Genomic DNA, 15,432 nt, shown 5'->3' with positions numbered 1-15,432 from the left:
AGTGCACACAATAGGTTTCCTTTGTATTGGGTCCTAAGCTATGCGTTGTCTGATTGAACTAATGCAACTATATTCAAATTGAATGCATAACATTTAGAGTGTATATGATGATCATTTCATCAAACACTTCTAAATACTTCGAAATTAGTCTCGATTGACAGCTGGTTGAAGGAAATTTTTGAAAAAATATATTTTATTATTATTTAATTAAAAAATGATTTTTATTTTTTGAAAATTGACAAGGACTTAACAAATCAGTAGATCAACCGTCATACATGCTTGATTTCATGCTTGGAGTGCATCATTGCAAGCAATATGGGAGAAATTGGGAAAATTTCAAAATTTCTCCAAATTAGACCACCTACACTCAAATTTCAAAATTAGAGTATATGTGATGATCATTTCATCAAATACTCCTAAATACTTCGAAATTAATCTCAATTGATAGCTGGTTGAAGGAAAATTTTGAAAAAAAAAAAAAAAAAACCATGGAGAACATGAAGAACCAATGGATATTGAAATCAGAGCTCCAACTCCATGATTCTTCATGCAAAACATGGAGAACCAATGTATTTATAACCATTTGATATTGATTTAATATAATTTCAACTAAAAAAGGGATCGGATATTGAAAATGCTCACCGGATCAAACATGTGGGATCTATCTTCATTCCCTGTGTGTTTCGTATCGCACAGGTGGGATACAAGATCTATCGGCTGATATTGTCGATATTTAAAACATTGCATACATGTAAGAAATAGTTTACGAAACAACTTAATCATTTTTTTTTTCCAAAATAAGAAGATTTTTTTTCTCATATTTTAATATTAAATTTAAAAATACTCCAGCCCTAATTAATTGAGATAAGGCTTTGATGATGATGAGGAAATGATTAAGAATATATTTTTTTTAAAGGGAAAATTTGTGGCCAATTGATAGATCAGCCAATGCTCATTAATATATAAGTTTTGCACATCAATTAACACTCGTTAACATCTATTTTTAAAATAAAAATATTTTTATATTTTTTTAATTTCAAGAAATTAAAAATATTTTTGTAAAAAAGGAAAACTTGTGGTCAATTGATATTATTGACTACCATTTATGAATATATTAAATTTCTAGACATGGAATCTCATTTTAAGGGGTAAAAATGGAAAATTAGGATTTTAACAAATTTCTCCATTTTTTTTGCCACTTAAAATTTTATTTATTTTTGTCTCAAATCCTTGTCAATGCATGAGAATCATGCATATACATGGATTTATAGTCCAATCCATGCTACCACGTTTAAAAAAATAGAACTTCTCTCATCTTCCTCTCATATGGGAGTTCCGTCCCGTTTCCTCTCAAGTTGCGATTCTCTCCCAAATTCAACATTTGGTTTCGAACCTCAGGAGTGGTTGGAATCACCCTAGGAAGATAACCCCCAAAATATTGGATTTTTGTGAATGTTTTCAAATTTCTCTCTATTTTCTATGTATTTAGATAGGAAGTTTTGATATTGACAATAACATTGATATTGTTGTCGATACCATGTATTTATAATAAAGGGGTTGGCACGATATATCACGATATCTAGAATATTGCAAAACAGCAGCAATATTATCAATAATATCACCGGTATGTATAACACTGAACTCATATCCAATGGATGTTCATCTTCATCCTTGAGTGGAAAATGGGCTTTGCAATGTGTGCCTCACGCTCTATTAGAACAGGCCGGGTGTACCAAAATCCCCAATTTCAAAACCCCCAAATTTGAAATGTGATTAGGGTACCATAATCCCCAAATTCGAAGTGGGAGTTGGGTACCCAAATCCCCAATTTCAAAACCACTAAATTCGATTTGGGATTAGGGTACCAAAATTCCCAAATTCAAAATGGGATTAGGGCACCAAAATCTCCAAATTCGAAATAGTAATAAGGTACCATAATCCCCAAATTCGAATAGGTATTTTTCCTAAGGGCCCACCTTCATTTTGTCGGTGCGTGCTTGGGTCATCGTGTCCCATGCACTCGACACATTACGCTGTAAAGAAATGAAAAAGTCTAGAGGGCCCCTACAAGCACAGTAAAAGCACATGGGCCCTGCATGTGCAAACTGACCTTGTAAATATTCACGCTTCACCCAATTACAGCCACATGGGTTAGGGTTTTTACCTTTCGAGGTGAGAGGAAGAGAACGAGAGGAAGGTTTGAGTTGGAGCCCCAATCGGGTAGACAGCAGGTTGTAAATACAATAACAGCTGCTGAAAGATAGGCAACCTCCTCCAAATAACAGACCAAAAGGTTGGTGGGTTTTTGTAAATAACTCTTTAACGAATTAGGTAACTATGGGTGCGTGTTACTTGTCGAACCCTAATGGTGACAAACTCGGCACAAGAAGCAAAAATTAATAGACAAGAGAGGAGAAGTGTTAAGGAAGTCTATTTTGGCAAATAATCTCATATCAATCATATGTTTTAGGAAATCTTTAATAGTATATAGTTTTTGAATTAAGTAATTCAAAATAAATTTGTTTGGAAAATTTCCTAACAGTTTGAGAAGTAAAATTCAATTCAGAACTGCTGCACTTAAATTCTGGAGTAGACATAAATATCTAGAATGACTTAGGTTCAAGATTTTAATTCGATGTTCCTTACATTTGAACTCTCAGTTCCTTTATGCTCTGTTTGTGTATGGGACCCTGCGGCAAGCCTTAATCCCATTTTCGGTGGGCCCTGTGCCTGCATGTTAGATTAGTGTACACCAAGAAAAAGGTGGAAGCTTCCAAAAAAATGGCTCTTTCCATGCTTAACTGTAATTTTGGGAAGTTAAAACTAAAATAAGAAGTCAGAAAATTGCAATTAAGAGAATGAAATGGCTTCTTCTTCTTCTTTTTAATTTTTTTTTTATATATATAAAAAAAAAACACGAATTTTGTATAGAGAGTTTTTGGCTGCCAAGATCAAGATCGGGCTCTTAATCCTTATTTTTCAGGATCTCCTATCCATTTGGGGCATTGTATACTATGTATTTCTTCCCTTCCTCATGGCATTCTTGTTACTAAATCTTGTCTTTCTAGTCATTTCTAGTATGATATAGTTGCTCCAGCTGGCTTTTGGTTTGAAACTCTCCGTTTCAACACTGTTTTTCCTTCAGTTTGCTTTGAAAGCCCTTTCGCTACAGATACATTGTTTGTTGTCATGACAATTGTCTTTTGAACAGTTTCTATGCGTATTTTTGGAGAATTCCAAGAAGAGAACCTTTTATGAGGTTAGTGCTTCTCTCTTAGCCTCTTTCTTGCATGCTATTTTGATTTCTTATCTCTTTCTTAAGCCAATAAGAACTATTTTGTTTTAGAGCTTAGATATGGAATCTGCTCCTGGCTTTGGCAGGATCTATGCAGTGGTCCAGATGCCAAAAAATCTAACTTTATAGTTGATGATGATGAAGACATGGATGAGGAATTAGAGGATGAAGATGAAGGGTCTGACATGTTTGATTATGTTTGTGCCATCTGCGACAATGGTGGTGAAATCTTGTGGTACACTTTCTGTTTCCTTGCAGTTTTTACTATTAGTATTACTTCCAGTCTCCATGGCATGCATGCATAAATACACACATACAAACATTTCATACATGTCCTTATGTTGGCCACTTTTAGAACAAAACTTGGTGGCGGAAGACGTAGTCTAAAAGTATGCTAGTGAGAAACAGTTATGTTACAAGGCTAGGCAAGGGCCTATAAATGAGCAAGATTTATAAGAATATAGAAAAGCAAGAATGCTAAAAAGTAGTGAGGCTAAATTTAAGGCATATGATGATGTGTAGAATAGACTGGGGAGGAGAAAGTGAGAAAGATTTCTTCATACTTGCAAAAACAAGAGAGCGTAAGTGTAGGGACTTGGATCATGTTAGGTGCATTAATATCCATGACTCAAAGGTATTGGTTAAAGATGACAAGATCAATGAAAACTGGAGCTGTTATTCGTAGAACTTGTTAAATGATGACTGCTTTGAGAACCTAAGGATAGAGGGAATCATAAACTCAAACGAGACTAGTGGTCATGCATACATTTCTAGGTTTAGAATATTTGAAGTGAAAGAAGCTTTCATTTCGATAAAGAGATAAAAAGCCCTTAGGACCAGATGGTATGCCAGTATAGGTTTGAAAGTGCATGGCAGAGATTGGCTTTTTTAGTTGACTAAGTTGTTCAACATGACTAGAAAGAAAACGTCAGGTGAATGGAGGAAAAGTGCTGTGGTATCTATTTTTTTGGATTGCCAAAGAGAAGATATTAGAACTAAAAAATTGCTTCTGCCTATAAGCGCCTGTAGAAAGACTTACTTAAAAGACACACATCGGAATTTTCTTAACAGAATCTCATGTCATCCTCCAAAAAGGAAAAAAAGAAAAGAACAGGATAGATGTCAGATCCCTTTGCCACACCCTTCTCACTAGCCACCATTGGGCATACACTTTTTCCAGCATGTTCAAAAGCTGCACAAAAAGGAATCAACCCCTTCATCCCTAAGGTTTCTTCTCAAAGGAGGAGGCCACAACCTTAAAGCTTTGATGAGTTCGGAAGATACTATTGATAAATATTGACAATTTACAATTATCATCTGGTCCATATATGATTTTTAATGTGAGGCAGCTATGATGCTGCAGCTGCTGCTGCCTCCATCATCATCATGTTCACTATTTTATTGTGATTTTCAATTTTTGTATGTCATGTGCATTCTGATATTTATGTAACACAGTTGTGAAGGGAAGTGCTTGAGGTCTTTTCACGCAACTAGAGATGCTGGGGTTGAGTCCGATTGTAAATCTCTTGGCATGTCTATGGCTCAAGTAAAAGTAGGCACCCTAATGCATTTCTCTCATTTCTACATTTTCTCATCCTTTTTCTCAAGTCTGCTTCCAAATTCTAGAGATGGTAACTATGCCGTTTTTTATTTTCTGCAGGCAGTTAAGAACTTCTTCTGCCTGAATTGCCAATATAAACAGCACCAATGTTTTGCATGTGGGAAATTGGGCTCTTCTGATAAATCTTCCACTGCTGAGGTTTGGAACATCCTATTAATATTTTCACTTTTCTAGTTCAATCTCTCTTTATCTGCTTTTATTTGAAATATTAGTTCTAAACTTCAATTCACCATTAATATTGGATCTTGATAACAGAATTCTTGTTGCCTGTTAAAATTAATTTATAAGCTTGATAATCGCTGCAAATTTTTTATGGTAAAACTTGCCTAATTACACTTTTGTGCTGGTTGCATGTGTATCACCAACTCTTCATTGTTCTTTAATTCTATCTTCCAAGTGGACTCCATGGCTGTAGCTTAGATATGTTTGGGTCCCTTTCTAACCTTGTCATTTCGTTATGTTTCAGACTTGCTGAAGGATATGTTTGTTCTTGTCTTTCAGGTCTTTCATTGTGTTTCCGCAACATGCGGGCATTTCTATCATCCAGAGTGCATTGCCAAATTGCTACATCCAGAGAATGAAGCTGAAGCAGAAGATCATCAAAGAAAGATTGCTGCTGGAGAGTCATTTACTTGCCCTGTCCATAAATGCCATATCTGTAAACAAGGAGAAAATAAAGACATTGAGGAGTTGCAATTTGCTATATGTAGGCGCTGTCCAAGGGTGTACCACAGAAAGTGTTTGCCTCGGTACTTTCTAGTTGTCTACAACAGTCTTATTGGGAGCAATCATATGATCCCTGGTCTTTAGTGTGTGTGTGCGCACGAGCGCATGCGTGCTCAGTCCCGAGTTCTTGCAAGTGAGGTCGGCGATTTGGGATCCTGACCTCTGATCTTATGGACCCCACCCTTTATGGATCATGGTCTGGAAATGTCCCTATGGAACAGTCCTAACCCTTCGATCCATAGCCTGCTAATAAACAATTAAGAGAATACAGTCAGGAACCTGTTTGATTAAAAAGAGGCCAATTTTGTATGGCTAGCTGCAAGATTTTTTTTTAATCAATGGTCCATCCATGGTGGGCCCATGCATCTAATGATCCAGATCACAACTTGGGCCCGAGGAATAGATATCCTTAGGCAAGGTTCAAATAATTCCTGATGTACATTCATGTAGAAAAATTGCCTGCATGGAAATTACTAACATTGGAGTACCTTTGACCAGGAAGATTGGTTTTAGTGATTCATCAGATGGTGTACAGAGGGCTTGGCTAGGTCTAATTCCGAATCGTATCTTGATGTATTGCATGTAAGTTTACTTTCTCTTCTGACACTTTGGTTGCTAATGGTCTGTGGGTCTTTGTGCACTATTTATAACCAAATATGCATTATCCATGAGCAAATGTATCTTGTGACCAGGAGGCACAAGATCGATGAAGACCTTAAGACACCGATAAGAAACCATATAATATTCCCCAATATCGTAGAAAAGAAAAATCTGCATCTATTAGATTCCCAATTGATCAAAGGAAAGGTTATGTCAAAGAAGAAAGATGCAGCATCTGGGGACTCTTCCAAAGAAAGGATTTCCACAAAGATGCCAATGATGATAGACAAGAGTCCTGAATCTTTGAAAGAGAATGATTCTTCAAATAGGATAGAGAAGCCACTTTCCAGACTGGGATTTGAACCATCCAAGAAATCCAAAACACTTGATGCTTGCAAAAAGCCGCTGAAGGATGGTGTCAAGCCTACCTCACTAAAAGTGGAGAGGTCATCTTCAGCAGAGGAGAATAGGGTATCAATGAAAGAGGTGACGTCCACAAACTCTAAGGCAAAAGTCATGACTAGCAGTAAGCTTCAAAAGATCGCATCCCCGCTTCTGAAGAAGAAGTCAAGTAATTCGGCTCCTGTAGTAGGCATTGAAACAAAAAACAAGTAAGATAGCCTGACCTGTTCATTTCTTCCAGTTCAGTCTTGGTCCTTTTTTGTTGGATTTTTATTTTTTTCAGTTCAATCTGGTCCTTTTCGTAGGAATTTAATACCGTGATGCTTTTATTTAGTACCAACCTGGATATATACTTTATCAGTCTTTCTTCTCTCTCTATTCTTCTTTATTGTATGTGAATTGTTACATTTTCTTGAATAAATTTTGCTTGGAATCTGGATGTAGTTCTACAATTAGCAATTAGTTTCTGTTCTTTAGACCCTGGTTGCATCGCAAGTGATACTGTTGGATGAGTCGTTGTCAATGATAAGCTGACCTGTGGACAAACTTTTAAACAACTTATATACAGAGAGCTGCCTGAAGGAGAGATCAGCTTCAAATATTATTTTTAGCAGTAAACTAAGCTTAGCTTTTAAATTCATAATGCACGTTATAAGGGCTTTGAGCTCGCTGTATATTCTGAATTTTCTTCGAATTCAGGATACTGGCTTTGATGGAGAAGATATCATCTGAAGTAACATTGGAAGAAATCATGGCAAAGCATAACCACCCATCCACACATGTATATACATCAAGAAATGTGGACAAGACCATTACGGAGGGAAAGGTGGAGGGTGTTGTTGAGGTATATCATTCATCTAAAGTGTGAAATGTCACCATTGTCATCATCGCAAAGTCCCATCTATGTAGGGTTGGCTTATAATGTTACATATAGTTTATTTATTTATTTTTAGATTTTTGAAGCTCATAATGTTTATGTTAGCGTTCATATATTTGCAGGCTGTTCGAACAGCTCTACAGAAGATAGAAGGGGGCTGCAGCGTTGAGGATGCCAAATTTGTTTGTGAACCCCAGATTCTCGACCAGATAATTAAGTGGAAGGTGTTTTGCCATTTTTGTCCAACATGCTGTTTCTCAGATTTCAATTCTTTCTCTATTATGCTTTGATTATTATTATGCACAGTGGTTATACTTCTTTCCAGGCCAGGATTATTAATTATGCTCTCTTACCATTTAATTGTCTTGGCAGTTAAAAATCATTACATCCTGTAATTCTGCATACAATGAGGCTGACTTGATAACCAGTACACAACGTATCTTAAATTCTAAGGGATGCTCTTATAGCTTGCCTGATTGTAAACTTTGCAATTTGATGCTGATGTTGATAATGAGTACGAATGTGGTTAATGCTTTGCCAAGACTGACATTGTTCTTCTATGGAGTACAAATATTCAAAAAGAAACCTATTACATTCTTCTTGCCGGATTTTAGTTTAGTGGACTTTGTATTGTAATTGGTGCATTTGGACTTCAGAAAATGCAGCACAAGAAGTAGATGGTAATGGACTCAATCTGGAGGATGCAATTCAATGTTTCAACTTTTTGTTATGACTTTTTCTCTGTTCTTAGCTGTTCCCATGTTGGTGAGCAAGCCAGTTCACCATACTCCCCTATGTTTTCACCTTTAACTTTTATAATACAGAAAGGCTACATTCACCATACTGGCATACTCCTGTATGCAATTCCATGTTCTTTTGATTTATTTTATACTAATATTTATTTGGAGTTCCTTAATATTTCAGCATGGAGACCATGGTAGCATGTGGAAGCTTATTTTTGCATCAAATTCTGCTATTGTGCTCCACTATCTATAGAATAGTTCTCTACCACAATAGAAATGTACCAAGTTTCTATTTACATTGCTGCAGAAGAAACTCAAGGTTTACCTGGCACCTTTTCTCCACGGCATGCGCTATACATCCTTCGGTCGCCATTTCACAAAAGTGGAAAAGCTTAAAGAGGTATGGGAAAGGTTGTTATTTGTAGCAGTGACCTACTTTACTGTGCCATGAATCCAAATTCCTTCTGCAGTTTAATGCTACTAGTTTATTTCTATATTTCTTTTACAACATATCAAACAAAATCAGTTATGCTTCTCGACCTGATTTAATAGTATTTGCCATGATATGCTGTATTGTTTGAAGAATTACCCGTCTTGGCCTTCGTCGGTCATTAAAAATATATTGAAGAAGTTTTTCGGAAGTCAATAAAATAAAGTTACTGTAAACTAGAGGAGAAGTTAAACATGTAATTTTATTCAACAAATTGATTGAACAAGGACTGTCCAAGCCATAGATTATCTCTACGATTTGTACCCATTTTATTGCTTCATATAAATCTCAAAAGGTTACAGGCACCACCGGTTTATGGTTATACATGTGTTTGTGTAGCGAGAGCAGGTGTGAGAGCGATCGCCGCTCACCAGTGTCTAGATCTTCTAGGCGTCTCTTTCCTACGTCTAGGGTTCCCACATATGAATCTTGACTTCACAACCGCCACAATCGGGGTCATCATACATCCTAGGTATCTCGTGCAAATTTCTCATCGCATCAAGAAGAAGCTGAACAAAGGTGTGGGAGATCCCGCCTTCCTCGGAGAAGAAAACATTCACCCCACTACTCCCAACGAAGTGGAAGGACTCTCAGCTCAACGAGCGAGCAGACAGGCAATGGATCCATGGAAGATTCGAGAGACCTTGACGGAGATTTCATCAACGAATATTCAAGAGTCTGAGCAAGAAACAAAGGAGGTAATCAATCCTCTTAGGGGAACTCCGGGCGCCACCCAACGACAAGAAACCAAAATGACAATACTCAACCATCATCATTCCATCGACCAAGCAGCACAAACAGAGAGGGCCTGAGAGATAAAGGTATATTTGAAGCTTCCGTTACTGCACCTGTTAACGACAAAGGTGGGTGGATCCAAGTATCTAAGGTAAGAACTAGGTACAAAGGTAAGAAAAGGTATCAGAGGTAATCCCTTAAAGTAACTACCAACCCTCTTTGTTAGCCATTTCCCTGAGGAGTGGATGGAATTCCATTTCTTCAGGTTATTTGGGAAATATGGTAAGGTTAGGAAAGTTGTCATTCCAAGAAACAAACAAAACTTCATTATCCGTGGTTTTGCGTTTGTAAGGATGGAGGAACAATGTCTGTTTAAGGCTATAGAGGGATTGAACGGCCAAAAGTTCTACGGGAAGGCCATTCAGGTTCAAATAGCTCACTATGGGCCTAAAGAGGTAAATCGGGAAATCTATGGTTCCGGCGTAGAGGGAGATTATTCTAAGAGAATCCCTCTCCTCCCTTCGGCATCTACTCCTCCCTCTAATGTTTCGAATTTCCCTCCCCTATCTCCAATTTTGAAAGGTTCAGAATCTCAAACCAAATCACCGCCTTCCTACATGGAAGCCTTGACAGGAAATCAAGCCCCCTCTCCCAAACCCCCACAGTTCTCAACCTCACCACCGTGCTCTGATTACCCATCGGTCTCAATCTTTCTCTTCTTAAGGAGGTTATCTCTAAAGTCTGGGAATCATATCAACATTGTATCGTTGTTCTTATCCGTCCTACCTTTTCCATAGCTGATCTTTAGGTTTGGTTTCAATTCTATTGTAATATTGGTCCGAAAAACATAGTTTTGCGATTTCTCGGTGAAACATCGGTTTGGGGTCCTCTTCATCCGTTGGCAGATTTGGACAAAATCGTATTTGCAAGTCTTTTACATCGGGTTGGACCGATGGTGTCGATTTGTAGATAGAAAGATTGGTCTTAGTTTGCATTTATTAATTGTTGGTTTCGATTTTCAGGGGTTCCCCTAGAAATGTGGTATGCCGATTTCTTCCAAGCTTTAGGCTCGTGTCGGGAAAATGATCATGGTGGACCTAGCGACGGAGAGGTGGGAGGAGCTCCACTGTGTGAGGCTTTGTATTCGGGTTAGGAGGTCGAAGATGACTCGGTTCAGATCTCGCTCCAAATTGGAGAAGATACTATTCACATCAGCGTGCAGAAGGAAGGATCGCAAGCTGAAGAGGGCGATCTCTCAGCTCATTCGAAGAAGGATGGAGGGCGTTCGTTGAAGCCCTTCATTGGCGAGGAAGGTGAACAAACTCCACCATGCTCCTGTGGACCAGCATTCATTTCCCATGACATGTGCGTAGCCCCCCACTCCCTCAACAAGAGGCGGGAAAAGACTTGGAAATGGTGCGGTCATGTAGCCAACTCTCAGTGAATTTGGAGGATTCTTTTCCTCGATTCGACTTTGTCGTCCAATACATGGTGTACTCGGGCGTTGCATATATTTTGGGAACGAGTCTCATGTGCGACCTACCCGCTTCGCTCGCCTGTGCCACGCGTCAAGAACGAAATCCATTATCTATGGGAGAAAGTCACAACAAGGTTTCAAAAATATCTTGCCAGATGGAAAAGCCGTTATCTATCCTTGGGAGGTCGCCTCACCCTTATCAAAGCGGCCCTTTCCAACTTACCATTGTACTTCATGTCCGTCTTCAGATGCTCGAGATCGGTTTTGGCTATTCTCGAAAATCTTAGACGGGACTTCCTTTGGCAAGGTAAGGAAGACAAGAAATTTCATTTATTAAAGTGAAAGAAGTGTGCAATCAAATTCAAGGAGGAGGAGCAGGGGTTAGAGACCTTAAGTTGATGAATTGGGCTCTCCTAGGGGAGTGGATTTGGAGGCTAGGGTCGGAAAACGGAAATCTTTGGAACATTATCATCAAAAGCAAATATGGCAAATCAGCGGGTGGGTGGTGGACCAAAGACTCTTCGACCTGCAGGGCGTCGGCTATTTGGAAAGACATTCTTAAAATGAAAAAGACGGTTCTCAAAGGCGTCGGCTTCGATCTTGGGAAAGGCTTTAATTTCAGTTTCTGGGAAGATATCTGGTTGGGGGAGGCCCCTCTCAAGGCTAGATTTCCGAACATCTACCTTCTTGCTTCCTTTAAAGATAGTACTGTGGCTGATTGCTATTATGTTGTTGGAGACAAGATAGTCTGGAATCTGCATTGTAAAAGGTATCTACAAGACTGGGAGGTTACAGAATATACGAACCTTCTGGAATATATTTATTCTGTTAGGCCTTCTCAGTCAGACGACGACATACTAATTTGGAGACTGGATAAGTCTTGCTGATTTTCTGTCAAATCACTCTATCGGTTGATTCACAGTAACTTGCTTGTTACAAAATCTTCATAGCCCTCGCACATTTGGAGATATCCAACCCCCCCTAAGATCGTCGTTTTCGGGTGGTTAGTCAGTAAGAAGAAGATTCTAACTGTCGATAATTTGAGAAAAAGGGGGATGATGCTTGCTAACATTTGCCTTTGCTGTATGAGGAATGAAGAAACAGTAGACCATCTCCTAGTGCCTTTCCCTTTTATGTACAGAATTTGGTCTGAATTCAGCTTTCGGTTCAATATCTCCTGGTGTGCTCCTGAAGCGGTCGATCAATTTCTTTTTGCTTGGCATGGTGTAAACATAGGCAAGAAGAATACCAGGTTATGGAGGATGGCCATTCTTGCCATTTGGTGGTCCGTGTGGGTAGAAAGAAATGGGTGATGCTTCTTGGACAACACTAATTCAGTTGAAGTAGTTATTTCTAAGTCTAAGCGTCTTATGATAGAATGGGCTACATATGTAGATTCATTGAAGGTTAGCGATCTTAGCTTTTTTGGAGTTTAGAGAGTTTGCATTCTCAGCAGACTCTCTCTCCTTTTTGTATCTTTCTCTTTTCTTAATACAATCGTTATCTTTTAAAAAAAGAACGAAATACATTAGCCACGCTTTGGACGAACGAGATGGAGTGCCCCCGCCACATTGAAGAACAGATGGATGATCAGGTACTGAGTCGTACTCTGGTGAGAGATAGAAGCAATGCTGCCGGATCCTCTCATCTCATTACTTTCAAAAACGAGAATCTCGAGACGAGATACCGGGACGAGTTGTCGGATCCTTGTATCATCCATAGTAGAGTGATAAAAGAAGGAAATTCTCTCGATATCAATGATATTTTGAGCATTACATAGCTAGATCTCATGAATCTCGAAAGGGCGGGAACGATAAAGTCAGTAGTTGCGGAGCAACGACTTTCACCAAGTACTCTTTACACATGTCAAGAGGATTTTGATTTAATCCAAATTCGGGGCAGGGATATTTATATCTCTGATGGACGTGGCTTCACCTCCTGCATCCACGACGATTCCATTCACGACATGTCCCATCCTTTCTCCTTTGGGTATGACAACTTCGATGCTCGAGAGAATGGAGTGACTCTCACTGTACACGCAGAGGCTTCCAAGGATAAGCAAGTAGATTTTCATGTGAGTAACTCTGACAAGTATGAAGGCCATGCTCCAAGAGGCGAGGCGATAGAACTTAGGGGGAAGCCCACCTTCTGGTTTCAGATCGTTCGACGCAGAATGATTCGATTCCTTCTCGTCAATCTTGGTTGTTAACGGAAGGGCCCACGTCTAGGATGCAATTCGACGGTGTCGAATTAGAATCGAATGAAGAGGGGGATCGGAGTCTGTTAGAGATACCTAGTCCCTCCTTTCACCGAACCAGAGAAAACATTATCCTCAATTAGCGAGATGCCCCCCTCCATCTCTCCATGATTGAGGAACCGGGTCCCTCCCTGCAGGTCTTTTCTCATCTTAACCCTCTCTCTGTTATCATTTTAGATGACCATTTCTTCCTTCCTGTCAAGTATTGCCTTGTGATGGTTCCTTATTCTATTAATTTTGTCTTAAGTAATGTTGTACATGATGACTTGATAAGGGAAATGGGCTTGGTAATCAGATCGGAAGGGGAGTTACTACTGGAGGCCCTATTTCTATCCCAAGACCAATTGGAAGTTTTAGTTGATATGATTAAAAAGAAAAGGTGGGTGCGAGAAGCAGTTTGTCACATCGGCAAATTGTTGGGAGGTGTTTTCGGGAATAGGGATGATGACTATTTCCACTTGTTTTGCTTGGTGGCCAAAAAAGGGCCTTCGAGATCACTCTGAACATGGTACTGGGAGTGGAAACTGAGGGGGATGGAGGAGCTCTTCTCAGGCCTCAAACCTTTTCATTTTGAGAGGGCTTGGTTAGAAATAGAAAACTTTCATGCCATCTCCTCCATCAAGGTGGACAATAGGATTATCTCGGATAAAGAAGGAATAATGGAGATTGTTAATTTCTTCTTGTACCTGTTATCCAAGGAGGTGGTTGATTGTACTCGGCCGGATAATCTCGGCTTTTCAAAGCTCTCGAGCGACGATGCAAGTTCCTTGGAAACAGAGATCCTCATGGAGGAGATCAAATAGGTAGTCCCAACCCTTGAAAATGAGAAGGCTCCTGGGCCGGATGGCTACCCCATTCTCTTCTTCCAATCATTTTTTTAATGCAAGACACATAATTTAGTGTTGGCATGCAACGTGGAGATTATGAAAGAGTCCATAAAGTAGTTCAATTAACAAAAGATGTTTACCCATCAAGTAATTGAGAGTAAACTATAGGAAATAAATTTGATTCAACCTAAATCATATGCCCGCATGCTAAGAAATCACATAAATCAATTAAAACTAGGCCCGATGGAAGGATAAAACTTCCAACTTAGCATTGGCACATTCCACACTCAAGGGACATTTGTAGGTTTTATGATTAGGGTTAGGAAGGGGAAAATCTGAAATTTGAAAAATTAGAGTTCATGGGAATTAGGGATTTTAGGATTAGGGTTTTTATAAATTGGAGAAAATAAAAAATTGGGGATCTAGGATTTAGGGTAGGGTTATGGATGGGGAATTAAGGGGTTTTGATGGGGAAGCAAGGAGAAATCAAAAGGATTGAGCTATTGTCCATACGGTCAACCTAGGGGCGCTTACATTTGGTTGTTGGATATGATATATATATATTTTTTTTGGGTCCTCAATGGTTGATTTCACTTGAGGTTGAAGTTGGATGATGAAAAGTAGAAGAAAAAGATTATTTTGATAGTCTTGGATAGGAAGGAAAGAAGAGAGATGAAGTTTTCTGGGAAAATACCTCTCTCGGATAAAAAGGAGGAGAGAAGGAAGATGATAGATGGAAGCCTTGCACCTCCGTTGAATAGGAAATGGAATCACACCACATCCAATATCTAAATCACATGGAGTATTCTTCAAATCACATGAAGAATAGAAAACACAGCTTTTTATTCAAAATAATGGCATTAGGGCTTCACACACCATCTTTCTCTTTTATAGTCTCAGAAAAGACTTTTTACAAAAAGATGCTCTCAAATAAGATTCTCAACATAAAGACGTATAATAAATTAAAAGTTGTTCCTAACTCCCTAATCTCAACACAAATATAAGGTATACCAAAAATAACGAAGTATGTAAACAAAATAAATAGCTAAATTATTTCGTGGCCTATAGGGGTCCACGATCAAGATGTCTGATGATGATCCAATAATCTAATCATCGTGTCCACCCAATCCAACGGTCCGATGTGTCCATCAAGCTCCTATATGCAGTCCACTTGCATCTTCTCAGTGTGGGGTCTTCAAAGATGCACGAACATGCACAAGGGGTCTTCAACATGGCTAGGAATGTGAATTGAGCCAAGTGGGCCCCATGTAATGGTTGTCTAACCATAAAGAGACTGGCTCAACTCTCTTCCTCTAGTATGGTGCTCGAATGTCCTCATCAATTCCCCTCGGTTGAGGAGATTTTGCATCTGGCGAAATAAA

At 38.9% G+C, this 15,432-nt stretch overlaps 1 protein-coding gene across 7 annotated transcripts in view; it reads left to right on the top strand.

The window, feature by feature from the left end:
* The window catches only part of LOC131228535 (protein ENHANCED DOWNY MILDEW 2-like), a 47,867-nt gene that overhangs the window by 13,083 nt on the left and 19,352 nt on the right, over positions 1-15,432 (top strand). For 6 of the 7 annotated variants that reach the window (XM_058224256.1, XM_058224257.1, XM_058224255.1 and 3 more), the window contains 10 exons: positions 3,212-3,259; positions 3,382-3,530; positions 4,751-4,847; positions 4,956-5,054; positions 5,418-5,665; positions 6,141-6,224; positions 6,335-6,853; positions 7,344-7,488; positions 7,644-7,745; positions 8,572-8,664. In XM_058224256.1, coding sequence (XP_058080239.1) covers positions 3,212-3,259; positions 3,382-3,530; positions 4,751-4,847; positions 4,956-5,054; positions 5,418-5,665; positions 6,141-6,224; positions 6,335-6,853; positions 7,344-7,488; positions 7,644-7,745; positions 8,572-8,664 — 1,584 coding nt within the window. Of the gene's footprint in view, positions 1-3,211; positions 3,260-3,346; positions 3,531-4,750; positions 4,848-4,955; positions 5,055-5,417; positions 5,666-6,140; positions 6,225-6,334; positions 6,854-7,343; positions 7,489-7,643; positions 7,746-8,571; positions 8,665-15,432 lie in introns of those variants that run through there. The other variant, XM_058224259.1, reaches the window with a different exon arrangement.

The sequence above is a fragment of the Magnolia sinica genome, chromosome 16 (genome assembly GCF_029962835.1).
Source record: "Magnolia sinica isolate HGM2019 chromosome 16, MsV1, whole genome shotgun sequence".
NCBI classification, from domain to species: Eukaryota; Viridiplantae; Streptophyta; class Magnoliopsida; order Magnoliales; family Magnoliaceae; genus Magnolia; species Magnolia sinica.
Note: the sequence above shows the minus strand (reverse complement) of the source record. Positions and strands in the feature narration are given on the sequence as shown.